At 34.1% G+C, this 13,503-nt stretch overlaps 1 protein-coding gene across 1 annotated transcript; it reads right to left on the bottom strand.

Annotated features, from left to right (window-relative positions):
- Positions 1-1,223: 1,223 nt before the first annotated feature.
- LOC123654959 (DNA excision repair protein ERCC-1) lies at positions 1,224-10,787 on the bottom strand. The gene is made up of 5 exons (XM_045590812.1): positions 10,586-10,787; positions 10,453-10,508; positions 5,617-5,811; positions 3,913-4,098; positions 1,224-1,563 (listed from the first exon to the last, which is right to left on the bottom strand). Exons 1-5 carry the CDS (start codon positions 10,695-10,697, stop codon positions 1,276-1,278), a joined length of 837 nt encoding a protein of 278 aa, XP_045446768.1. The 5' UTR covers positions 10,698-10,787; the 3' UTR covers positions 1,224-1,275.
- Positions 10,788-13,503: the final 2,716 nt, after the last annotated feature.

The raw sequence follows: 13,503 nt of genomic DNA, 5'->3' as shown, positions 1-13,503 counted from the left end.
CTAGAGTTAGACTATAAAAAATAAAGTGGATTTATTTGTTTAAATTTAGATTGGTTATTATAATATACGTATTGATTTCAACAATATAAACAATATTTTTAAGTAATAAGGTAAATTAATTAAAATATATCTCGCTTTACGTACATTACATTATAAAACTTACCAAAAAGTATTCCTTTGCAGCAATATGTTCTCACTGAACAATACGAGTCACAAAAAGACCTGTTATATTCCCAACAGTCAACACTTCTAGTTTACTTCACACCTATTGTCTTACAACGTTACACTTTTACATACCTAACTAGTTAAAACTATTAAACTCAAAAGTTTTTAAAATATAAAATAAAAATTGTCCGTTATTTCAAATTATATTATCAAACTTTACAATGAAATATTATAGAACTATAATTATTACGTAAAAACGTTAAAACCTTGTATGAACTAATACTGAGATATTGTTTTAAAAGTTTTTTGATGCAATTTAAATTTACAAATTTTCCCGCCTTATACTTTTTTCCGCTCAAACGAGCGCCAAACGCTCCACGTCCAAACGCTAACGAAGCCAGCTTAACGCTGTCGCTGTCGGTATGTTTGTATGTTTTATTTTGAACCCCGCGCACGCCGCTTCGAGCGAGCCTTCGCTTACAACACTTCACACCTTTAAAAATAAAAAAAGTAATCACGTCTCTAATTTAACTTTCTTTTTTTTTATTTATAATTTCTATATGACTACGTTGTCTTGAACATTTTACAGCACTGAAACTTTACTAGTAAGAACACCGTCTATATAACAGAATAGCATATACCTCTGGATAATATAGCTACCAAATGGTATAAGAATTTATAAATCCATTTCGCCAATTTAGTAATTTATCAATCATAAGCAACTCAATCTTTGTAATATGAATAAATCTTGCAGTAAAAATTTAGTTGCAATCAAAAAGATCATAGTCCTTATTTATATCTCCAATTTTGATCGATTTTAAAGCTTATCATCATCATCATGTTTTATTTTTAATGAGTTATTTATTACTGGACTTAAAATTACGAGTACCATACAAGGGTAATTATATTAATAAAATACAATTTAAGCTACTTTTATAGAAGTATTATCTCTATTTATTAGTGACATAAATAAATATATACCTATATTTAATATTGTAACAAATTATTTTTAACGGTTGAAACAGTGTTTCAAAGGAACGAGAAATAAAACAACAAAATTTTATTTCATTACATTTTATTTACACAACGAATATATAAAAATTTAACACACTACTGGCTCTTTATTTCATCTTCGATTTTCTCTATATCTTCTACACGAATGTTTTCTACAAATTCATCAGCTTTATTTTCAGTATTAATATTTGTGTTACTTTTCTTAAGAAATGGTTCGTGGAGAGCTTTGTATAGTTTTTTAGCTTTAGTTGCACCGAAACCTGGACAGTCGGCAAGTTGACTTTCCGATGCTTTAATGATATTTGCCAATGTACCAAATTTAGTAATGAGTGTCATTGCATCAGTTTTGTTAACTGGTTTGACTGATGATAAAGCATTGATTATCTAAAAAGGAAAAATTATTACAAATTGATAAGTAAAGGCTTGCTTAATGTGTTAGAAAATGTACTTAATAAAAATAGGTAAAAAAAACTTTTTAAGTTAAACGGTTTTATGTTAAACATACATTGCAATGTTTAAGATAAATGTACTAAAAACCAAAAAATAATAAAATAGATACAGTCGTGGGAATTATAAACATATGCATAGACTAGACTAAAATAAAACCGTGGGGCACGTCAATTGTCTACAATCGTTGATTAAAATGTTTGTTTTGTAATGTTACACTATAATTAGGCAGTTGTTCAACCGACAACGATGGACGTGTGATAAGTAGGGCTAGAATGTGGAAACAAGCTAGCAAGCTCGATTATAAGCGAGTTTTAGGGTTTCATAGTGGTGAGCTAGTAGTACTTTTATCATATGTTTTGTCGATTAAAGACAAACTACGAGCAGTGAAACGATTCCTCGCCAGCCAGCAGTGTGAATGTCCAACGATAAACTAGTTGAAACATCTCTTTTATTTACACGGAGTGTATAACTATTGGAATTTCCATGAGCAAGAAAATAGTAAGTAATTTCCTCACCGTCTGCGGGCCAACTGCCTATTTTAACGACGAATTAAACGATTTTTCTATCGCACATTAAGTCGATAATTTGTAGACAATTGACGTGCCCCACGGTTTTATTTTAGTCTAGTCTATGCATATGTTTATAATTCCCACGACTGTATCTATTTTATTATTTTTTGGTTTTTAGTACATTTATCTTAAACATTGCAATGTATGTTTAACATAAAACCGTTTAACTTAAAAAGTTTTTTTTACCTATTTTTATTTTCTAGTTTTTAGTTTTTATTTCGCATTCTGTTTAATTCATTTAGTGCTTCATTATTGCAAGGCCCATCTTAAATATTGAGGTTGTATAGTGCACTGTATTCTTCTTGTCAAGCCCTTTTATTTGATACCCATATTGGTGGGATTGATAAAAAATTGTTATCAGACATTTGGTAGCGGCGGCCAGCTTAGATTTCAATTTTGCATAGTAAATTGTATTCTACTTGTTGAGACCTTTCATTTGATACCCATGTTGATGGGATTGATAAAACCTAAGTTATCCGCCATTTTGTAGAGGCCGCCATCTTGGATTTTAATTTTATATAGTACATTGATTATACTGGTTGAGCACTTTCATTTGATACCCCTATTGATGGGATCGATAAAACCTACGTTATCCGCCATTTTGTAGCGGCCGCCATCTTGTATTTCAATTTTTTATAGTATATTGTATTCTGCTTGTTGAGCCCTTTCATTTGATACCCATATTGATGGGATTGATAAAACCTACGTTATCCGCCATTTTGTAGCGGCCGCCATCTTGGATTTCAATTTTTTATAGTATATTGTATTCTGCTTGTTGAGCCCTTTCATTTGATACCCATATTGATGGGATTAATAAAACATAAATTATCCGCCATTTTGTAGCGGCGGCCATCTTGAATTTATAATGATAATGAATAAACATAATTGTATTGTCACCAAAATCCAAAGTGTATACAAAATTTCAGATTATTCGGTTGACAGGAAGAGGGTGAAATTTGAATTACTAAATTTGACCCAAGAATAAAAAATAAAACAAACGGGGTGAGCTAAATAAAACCGTTTAAAAATCGGCCAAGTGCGAGTCAGACTCACGCACGAAGGGTTCCGTACAATTGACTAAACTAAATATAAATAAATGTTCTGTAAAATATTTAATTGTTAAATAAAACTAAATATTTTGTGAATATTTTAAGCGTTTACCTGGTGCTGATTTTAATCAGGCAAAAAGTGGCAAAAAAAATCACTTTTGTTGTATGAGAGCCCCCCCCCCCCCCTTAAATATATATATTTTTTGTATTATAATTTCATTATTTATTATTAAAGTAAACATACAATTAAGTATTTTGTGAATATTTCAAGTGCCTACCTGTTACCATTTATTGATATCGAGCAAAAATAGGCGAAAAATCGCGTTTGTTGTATGGAAATTAGTAATTAACCCCCCTTAATTTTTAATTATATGCTTTTATGTTTTTAGTATTTGCTGTTATAGCGGCAACAGAAATACATAATTTGTGAAAATTTCAACTATCTAGCTATCGCAGTTCTTGAGATACAACCTGGTGACAGACGGACGGTCGGACAGACAGCGAAGTCTTAGTAATAAGGTCCCGTTTCTCACTTTGGGTACGGAACCCTAAAATTTTTTTAAATAAAATTAAAAATTAATTAAAATTTTTTCTTAATAAAGAAAAATTAATTCAATGTTTACAAAAATATATACGTAAAATCAAATAAAAGATTATCATCTTACTTTTTGGTGTGGATCATTTTCTATTTTCTCCATAATCTTATCGGGTGGTTTGTTTTCAAATATCTTATAGTTTTCTATTATCTTAGCAGACTCTTCTGGACTCCACGCCAACATAAGCGTCATATCGGTAAGGAAGCATATTCGTGTCAGATTCTTTAAAACTGAATGTGGTTCTATCAAATCAACCTAGAGTAGAGTAAAATAACTATTTAAGCTGTTTGCATTGCTTTCATCACTACATATTATAATAAAAATGTAACGGATCGCTGCCTGTACAATTATAATTAATATAGATTAATATAGATAGAAATTTAATATAGATCTTTAATATAGATATGGCCCTTTACAGCATAGGATTTAAATGAATATTTTCGGAGATATTACAGATTTAAAAATTGCGGTACGTAGCGTTTGTGGCGGTTCCGGCCGGCTTTTAGTCTAAAATTAACGCGTGCGGGCAGTAATGAATAAATCAAAACTACTGGATCGATTTTAATCATTTTTTCAGTGAATGACATAGGCTATAATTATATGTTATACCCGTGCGAAGCCGAAGCGGGTCGCTGGTTTTTTTTAATAAAAAGTATACTGTTACTTCTAATACATCCAAGAATATGTGTACAGAGTTTCATGATGATCGGCGATGAGATTTTATGTGAAAGCGTAACAAGGAAACTTACACTCACATTTATAATATTAATTGGGAATTTTACTAGTTAATACATGTCCTTTTTCACATTTTTTTTTTGTAATAATTAAAAATTAAATATTTACCATAAAAACTAAAATGTATATTTAAAGACAATGTTTTACTGTAGATAAGAAGATACTCTAGTTGAACCTATACCACTTAGCTCACAAACAAGAATTTTTGAAATCATGTTTTTGCTCTCCTGTAAAATGATGATGTCTGACTTATATCACTTGTCTCAGGAGGCACAAAATTAAATACACTTATAGATTTTTGTTTGTTTACTAGACTATTTATATGGATAAGACACAATTGTCGTTTAAACATCCCTTTGTTTTTAACTAAATTCTTTTTTATTTTTCGTTATAGAGTATTGCTATACATATATTATATATTATGCTATACATAAATTACGAGGTTTGTAGACACCTATATAAGCAATAGTTATTAAAATTATAACAACAGCCCTGTAATCACAGCCTCAGCCTTGACAGCCTGTGATCGTTAGTCCAAAATTTATTGTTGCTCATAACAGATTAACTGTCCTGGTTTTATATTTTCATTTATTAAACATAACACAAACAGGTATGACATTTTGAGATGATTTCAAGGGTCTAACACATTTCATTAAAATATATATATATATGTTAGAGGACATGTTAGCACAATGGAAACAGAACTGGCTTTTACACTTATGTTCTTGTGAATCTTTCATTTATTTATATATAGTTGAGAAAAATCCAACTAATCAAAAGATCAGAATGATGGATACTTTCAGAATCACTAAGGTCAGTTAAAAAGCACAACTACAGACTTCTAAAATCTTATATTGAAAATTTTATGAAATCCTAAGATTTAACCCTGGCTCTATCTGATCAAACTCCCTGATAATGTACAAAATTACATACAGCCCTATATCACTTAAGCGACTTATTTGTAACACTGTCATAACATAACTTGTATACAATATAAAAGTAATATAAAAAGAGATTCTATATGTTAATGAATATTACCTGCACCAAAAGCACACGAAGTTCATACTTTTTACCCAATTCTTTTAATCTGTTATTAATATAATCTGGATTAAGATTATGATACCTCACAGATAGAAAAAGTATAGATATAGTTTTTCCTATTTCGTAATCTGGTATGATATCATCATATTCCCAAGGAACCGTTGTTATGAACTTTAAAAGTGGATTTCCACGCTGAAAAAATAGGCATATTATAAAAAGATTGAAATAGTTATTGCATGTGCTATGTTCGTATTTATCAGATCTCATTAGAATTCAAGACATACCCTAGCACTAGTGCCATAACGTGGTGCTAATAGACCAGGACCACAAAAAATAAGTGGGTCATTCGTTAGTTAAGTGGGCTCCGATTTATGGGGTGAAATGGGGGTGGGGGGGTAAAGAGTGGTGGAGAGGGTGGGTTTTTTAGCCCCCCGTAGTGTGCTTTTCGCGTAAACCCCGTGGTTTCGAAGATATCGTGTTTGAAGTTTTGGGGTTAACTTTACGTGATTCAGAGATATTACAATACCTTAGAGCTCCGCGTCGACTCCACCTTAACTCCGGTGCAGCGGGAAGTGCACTCATATACTCCATTCACCAACTTTCACACTGTATTTTCGAACAAATTTACGTAAAAACGATCTCGATTGCAAGACCAACAAACGATACGAACTGACGCTTAACGACTGACAAATCGACACTTTTAAACAAAATAACGCGTCAGACATAATATTCTAATAAAATTAGTAACATTGCGTGCTAGAATATAGGTTTAGAAATTCGAAAAATACCCAAAACCGAATCGGAGCACCCCACTGTCCACGTGGTCTTGGTCTGTCCTACCCCTAGAGTGTTTTTTTTGTGCCGCGGAGGCGCGGAGGGAGGGCAGCCCTCGCCCGCCGTGCGAAAGCGCGCGAACGAATGCGGAGAGGAGCGGCTGAGGCTGGTCGCCGAAGGCGACCAGCCTCCGCTGCGGAACGTAGCATGAGTGAGCGTGCTTTCGCACGCAAGGGCGGAAGGGCTGCACTTCCCGCAGCGCCGGAGCCAAGCGTTCCTCTAACTTTCGAAATTCTTCTTCTAACCTCAAAACTTTAACCATGGATATCTACATAACCATGGGGTTCTGAGGTGTGACAGTGGTACCAGGGGTAGCGCCCCCCCCCCTTCCTCCCACGGTCCCGAAATTCGGTTTTTCCTAATCTAAAGCTTTGTGTTTTAACCCTTAATTCGACGGATATTTAATTTCATTCAAATTGTGAGATCTTTACAGACGAGGTTCTTAGCTTTCTAGAGACCCTAGAAAAATTACTTAAAAAATTCTACCTTTTTCAGTTTTCTGAAAAACGTACGTCCACTATACTGGACGTTGCCAAATTTGTAAGATACTGAGGCACTCTTACCATGTGAAGTATACTTCCCACTGTCAAATAGAATTAAACAACGATTTCGTAAACAAATACTCATTATATTAAAAAAATAGTCTTTTTATACATTGGTTTTTCTCTTAAAATACTAAAAAGAACTACAAAAACTTAATATACGAAGAACTCAGCTATTTTTGAAACATAATAATAAAATAATGATTAGATTTTCATAAATATCAACTGTCTAGGTTATTCAAATTACAGCCATAACTAACAACCATCCTTTTAGTTATCAAAAACATAAAAATTATAAATATAAACTATTTATGCCACTTGGTCTCCAGCCTTCCTACTTACATACTCATTATGGAAATTATAAAATCAATTTTTTTGACCACTAAGCATAACCTCTCTTTGCATTTGGAACGTTGGATGTTCGTTTTATTATTCTTACAGAACTTGCAACGCCCATATGTTACGTATTCAGGCCAGTGGTTGTAGCCATCATAACGCACAGAAACTGGAGGCCTCGGTGCACTGGGGTTTGAATGAGCATTTTCTTTTGTAGAGCGGGCTTGGTCTTTCCGTCTGCAATGATCTTTCTCTTTGTCTCAATTCATGTGTTAACTTCTGTAAAAAATATTTCAGACTTATGTTTTTCAGGTTATTCTTGTTGCATTTTCTTCTGAAGAGTAGCCAAGCATTGTTAACTGCTATATCCAAAATTTGGTCAAAGATGTTCATGTATCAACGACGGCTCTTAAAAGATGTTCTGTAAAGAGCTATTAACATGGCGCACAGATCAACACCTCTCATATGTTGGTTGTAGTGTCAAACTAGCTGTGGACACTTGACACTAATTTTCTTTTTCTGTGCTTTACTCCATCTAATAATCTCTTGAACTGGGTAAGCATCGGCATAAGAACAAGCTAAAGTCACAACTATATTGTCGTACCAGTTGACAATGGTAATCTTTTTTTCGTTATCTACAACTTGGGTGAATGAACCTCGGTCTTTTTTCTTGAGTTCTTTGTCACTTAACAATTTGCAGCAACCCTCTTTTTTGCCATATAGTTTCGAGGCTGAAAATCCCGTAGTGTTCACGAAGATACCTAATCAAATCCAGCGTTGTGAAGTAATTGTCGAAATAAACAGCCCATCCTCGAGCCTGAATCGTCTTACTAACTTGTGTAAAGTTCTAGTGTCATCTGCTTTTCAAAAAACCGATAAAAATATTGTGTGACAGTGGACAGTCAGTACCCGGTAAATCCAACGAGAATTCGTTTGATGGAATGTCAGTTTTGTGTCTAAAATATCCTTTCTTCCATTTGTAATTTACAATAAGAGTCTTGATATTTTTTGTGACCATTGGAACAGCTCTTACTGGAAGTTTTCTCTTACACCTGGTTAGTCTTGGTATCGAGGGACTAACAATGGAAGAAGCACTTGATGACGGAATGGATAATAATGAAGCCAAACTTGGCAAAACATTATAATTTACATCGCCAGTCGGTGGTAGCACGTTGTTTATAATTGGAGTCAACGGAACTTGTTCATTGTCCAACTTTTCTTCGACAAATTCGAGGACAGGAATATTTTCTTTGTCCTCTTTTTCAACATTTTCGTTTACTAACTCCGTAAAATAATTTGCATCAACGTAAGAGTCGTTACTGTCGATAGTATCATTTTCAGAGCTGTCCAATATATTCATGCGCTCTAAGACTGAGTTTATAGAGAGGCATGGTGAAGAGGACAACTCTTCAGTTCTGTGTACAGGAATTTCCTTCTCATTTTCTGATTCGGATGCAGTATCAATATCGGAAGAAGCGTTTTCAGGCAGAACCAGTGCTACTAAAAGATGTCCTCTAGACTTAAAGATCTGAAAACGAAAAGTAATGAATTATAAAACATTTTTATCTGCGGATCCCTAAAAATATTATGACACAAAAAAGTAAAAGTATATTTTCTAATAATGCTGTAACGTGAAGTATACTAGACTATAATGTAGTATTTAGTTTTCTACAACGTTGACAAGGGGAAAAATACTGGACATACTACTTAACCGTCACCTAACTAATCATTCGACGGCGGGAAGCATACTGGACATAAAAGTTTGGGGCGTTGTCAAAACTTTACAAATATCAATAAAACAATCAAAGTCTTATGAGTAGCTACCGGGATGTTTTTTATTTAATTTTCAATGATTTTTACATTGAGACAAGTTGTAAAATGATGAATAAATTACAACTTACCGAGAGCCCTCGCGAGAAGTCCTTCCTCCCCGCCATTTCGATGGTGATTGCTGGCGTATCGTTGAATAGTACGTGTCACTGATTTTTCACAAGATGGTTGCATTGTTTAAGATTCCATATAGCACCTAAAAATCTAGGTGTGCGGTCTAATTTTTGACACAGATTTTTATTTATATAACGAGAAGTATACTGCACGGTGTCGAATTAAGGGTTAAAGGAAATGCTAAGTGACGCCTTATTTTGGTCAACGGTGTCTATTTGTTAGTCGTTAAACGTCAGTTCGTATCGTTTGTTGATCTTGCAATCGAGATCGTTTTTACGTAAATTTGTTCGAAAATAAAGTGTGAAAGTTGGTGAACAGAGCATATGAGTGCACTTCCCGCAGCACCGGAGTTAAGGTGGAGTCAGACGCGGAGCTCTAAGGTATTGTAATATCTCTGAATCACGTAAAGTTAACCTCAAAACTTCAAACACGATATCTTCGAAACCACGGGGTTTACGCGAAAAGCACACTACGAGGGGGGTAAAAAACCCACCCTCTCCCCTCCCTTCACCCCCTCTTCCCCCAGGACCCCATAAATTGGAGCCCACTTAACTAAAGATTTACCAATAAGTGTTTAAGATAAGAAGAAAAAATAGGTGTTGATGCCTAGTTACAGAACCTAGATACAGAACTGTGTAACACTCTATGCTTTCTACTTATGCTCTCCAGACAAACTGAAAATAGCATTTTATAATCAGTCATAACAAGAATAAAAGGTCACGTCAAAACTAAAACTGATTCACAATGCAAGTTTAAAGCTTCATACATAACAGAAATCAATATACATATAATAAATATGTAACGGATCGCTGTTTGTACATTTGATATATGAGAAAAAAAATATTATTGGGACCTTTATCAACACATATAGCACCCAAAACAATGATTGTCTGAATTTTTGTCTGTTTATCTGTGCATTTGTGCACGTTAATTTCGGAAACGGCTTATCCGATTTAAATGCAGTTTTTACTTATATATTGTGGCAAGCTTAGCTTAACATTTAGTGTTTGTTTCATGTCAATCGGTTCATAAATAAAATTATCCCAATTAAAAAAAAAACAGGTTAAATATGTATTCACTATTCCACGCGGACGAAGTCGCGAGCACAGCTAGTTCATACAATATAACTACTTTTTGTCAACAATCACTAAAAGAGTAGCAGAAATTAAAGATCTACCTGTTTTTGATTTACTAAAACGCAATGTGTCTTTGAAACAGAGGGCTTTGAAGTACCTAAAACAAAATATGATAACAGAAATATTAAGGTATCCAAAGCCAAGGGCATATTCTATAAATCTTAGCACCTGTACCTGGTTGCACAGAATCCTGATCGATTTTTAATTGTTTTGGTGATGTTGGTTCATTTATTTCAGCTAATAGATCATCAAAGCCATCTTCTAAATCCATTATTAGTAGTTTCATACAGGTCTAATTAAAATTAAAAACTGTAATATTTCATAAAGTACGTAGGTACTTTTATGGATCATATTTGTTATTTCAAATATTGACAGCAAACTTGCGAATTACGACATTAAAAATATTGCCACCTAAAATAAATTCTTAAAATTGTTACAAATATTGTTTTGAATATTAAAATACTATTGCAGCACTTTTAAAATATATGAGTATTATTTTGTGGGTAGATGTGAAAAAAAAATAGACTGGGGAGGGTAAGATGTGATTAGAGAGACAATCATCATTACAGCCTATACAGTCCACTGCTGGACGTAGGCCTCCACAAGTTTACGCCAAAAATAACGTAAACTCATGTGTATTGCCCATAGTCACCACGCTGAGCAGGCGGGTTGGTGACCGTTGTACTGGCTTTGTCGCACGGAAGATGCTGCTGCCCGTCTTCGGCCTGTGTATTTCAAAGCCAGCAGTTAGATGGTTATCCCGCCACCGGTCGGCTTTTTAAGTTCCAAGATGGTAGCGGAACTATGTTATCCCTTATTCGCCTCTTACGACACCCACGAGAAGAGAGGGGGTGGCTATATTCTTCAGTACCGTAGCCACACAGTACAGAGAGACAAGACGAATGTGAAATGAGTAGTAAAAAGATTTTTTCTGTTAAAAAAGAAAAAATATTGTATTGAATTTAATCACATGTCTAGAAAATAAATACAAAAGTGGTGATTGATACGTGAGTATTCTTTGTAAAGTCTTCAATCGTATACAAATGTAAACAAGGAATTTAAGGCGCATTACATTTTTAGGTGTAGAACGCCATACTCGCTCACGATTCCTCTCAGGAGTTATTAATCTCGTCGAGCTTTTAAGGCAACCGCTAGCGGTATCGCAGAAGTGCAACCGCGTCCCCGTTATTCCACCCAAGCGTGTCGAAGGAACACCCCAGAGGTTTTAGTCCGTGCGAATCGTACATACTCTCCAGCTCCCCCGGGCTGGAGGCATCCGTCGGGCATTTCCGCTGGGTAAAAAAAAAGAATAAAGGGCTTGAAATCGAGGCTTCGTAACGTTATCAATTACCATTATAAAATAGCGGTAAATAACGTTAATTTTACCGATATCTCTTATATCGTCACTAAAAAAAGATATTTTTACCGAACATATTATAGGTAACTAGCCTCATGGCGAGCTTATAAGAGTCCTGTCCAAGTGACTAGTTCAAAAGTATTTTAATAATTTAATTTTTTTTTCACTGTCGAAATTAATAAAATAATATTTCAGTATGTAATACAAAAACATGCGCCTATATTAAACAAATTTTAAATAAACGAAATGTTAGTCTCTCTTTCTATTTTCACTATTATTATTTCATTTTATTATTTCACTGAAATCTCCCTCAACTTTCGGTCGCCTCGTTCGATCTTTTCGACTTTTCGTAACACTCTCGTCAATCGTTCGCGATTTAGATACCATGAAAAGGTGACATTTAAAAACGAAATTATATATTTAAAAACTTTTGTAGTTTTATTTCAGTCATGTGGTCTAAAGCACTCTTGTTTTTGACATAAAACTTTTTGTACGACCTAGCGGGTACATCGCTCCATAGCTTAATTGGCTAAAGCACATTGGACACGGTGAGTCGTGATGCAGGTTCGATCCCCACTGGGATGGGTTTTGATATAATATTAAAAAATGTTTTGAATTCCCTAATGTGTGGGTAACACAAAAATTACCAACAAGAATTAAAAAGTAGCATCGTGTCGTCTCCTGCCAAAGAATTCATTTTAATATGAAACTTTGAATAGTTACGAGTGCTGTAAACAACTCACTATAGACGGCGCACGGCGTCGCGGTCGCTTAGAAAATTTCGACCTAGCGGGTACATCGTTCAATAGCTTAATTGGCTAAAGCACCGACACGATGAGTCCGAGATGCAGGTTCGATCTCCACTGGAACGGATTTTTGATATGATATAAAGAAATGTTTTTAGAAATAAGTATTTATTGTGTAACAACCTTGCAAAACAGACAACAAAGATAGTGACTGCTTCAGCCTATAATATCCTACCAATGGGCATAGGTTTCTTTTCCCATATAGGAGAAGGATCAGAGCTTAATTCCCTACTATGAGTGATGAGATACCGATTGATTAATCGTAAATGAATATTAACTATTCGGAAGACGGTATCACCATCTTTGTACTATTCAGTTATTAACGAATAAACAATAAGACTAATATCGAATTATCGACACAAAATTCAATATTTTAATAACTGTCCGAATTACAAATTAATATAAATATTGCTAATAGCCTAATACTTCGTATTGCCACATATATACTCGTATATGCTAAGTTGCCACTGTCACCACGTCATACTTTTTCTTACCAATTTGCCAAGCTATACAACTTCGTATATTGTCTTCAAAATAAATATTTAATTTTTTTATATATTTCAATCTGTATTAATACTATTTTACGAAAAGCTAACCCAAAACATCTCCATTCAGCGCAAAATAGTCTTGGAATGACAGAATTGATCAATTGACAGACGTAAGGACACTTTGACAGCGCGCAAACTGATATCAATATTTCAATGTTATAAAATGTTCAATTATGTTATGTTATGTTGAATTTCGTTTCTATAACTCAAAAATGTACGCTGTCCTGCGATAACGGATACTATCACAAGGAGACATGTGGTAACGTGTAATGTACGTGGTATTGTGCATAACGCATTCATGCAAGTAATTAGAATGTGATACTTTGTTTTTGAATGCAAACATTAGGTTCTATGTTTGTTAAAAATTAAATAACTATAACA

This window comes from Melitaea cinxia, chromosome 7 (assembly GCF_905220565.1).
Source record: "Melitaea cinxia chromosome 7, ilMelCinx1.1, whole genome shotgun sequence".
Classification (NCBI taxonomy): Eukaryota; Metazoa; Arthropoda; class Insecta; order Lepidoptera; family Nymphalidae; genus Melitaea; species Melitaea cinxia.
This window is presented reverse-complemented; position numbering and strand designations above follow the sequence as displayed.

Excerpts from the sequence above, each read along its gene's own strand:
- LOC123654959 (XM_045590812.1), bottom strand. The coding sequence starts at position 10,697 with ATGAAACTACTAATAATGGATTTAGAAGATGGCTTTGATGATCTATTA. Across the intron at positions 5,812-10,452 it reads TTTTAGTAAATCAAAAACAG|CGTGGAAATCCACTTTTAAA; the intron begins GTAGATCTTTAA and ends CTATTTTTTCAG. Across the intron at positions 4,099-5,616 it reads TTCGTGTGCTTTTGGTGCAG|GTTGATTTGATAGAACCACA; the intron begins GTAATATTCATT and ends ACTCTACTCTAG.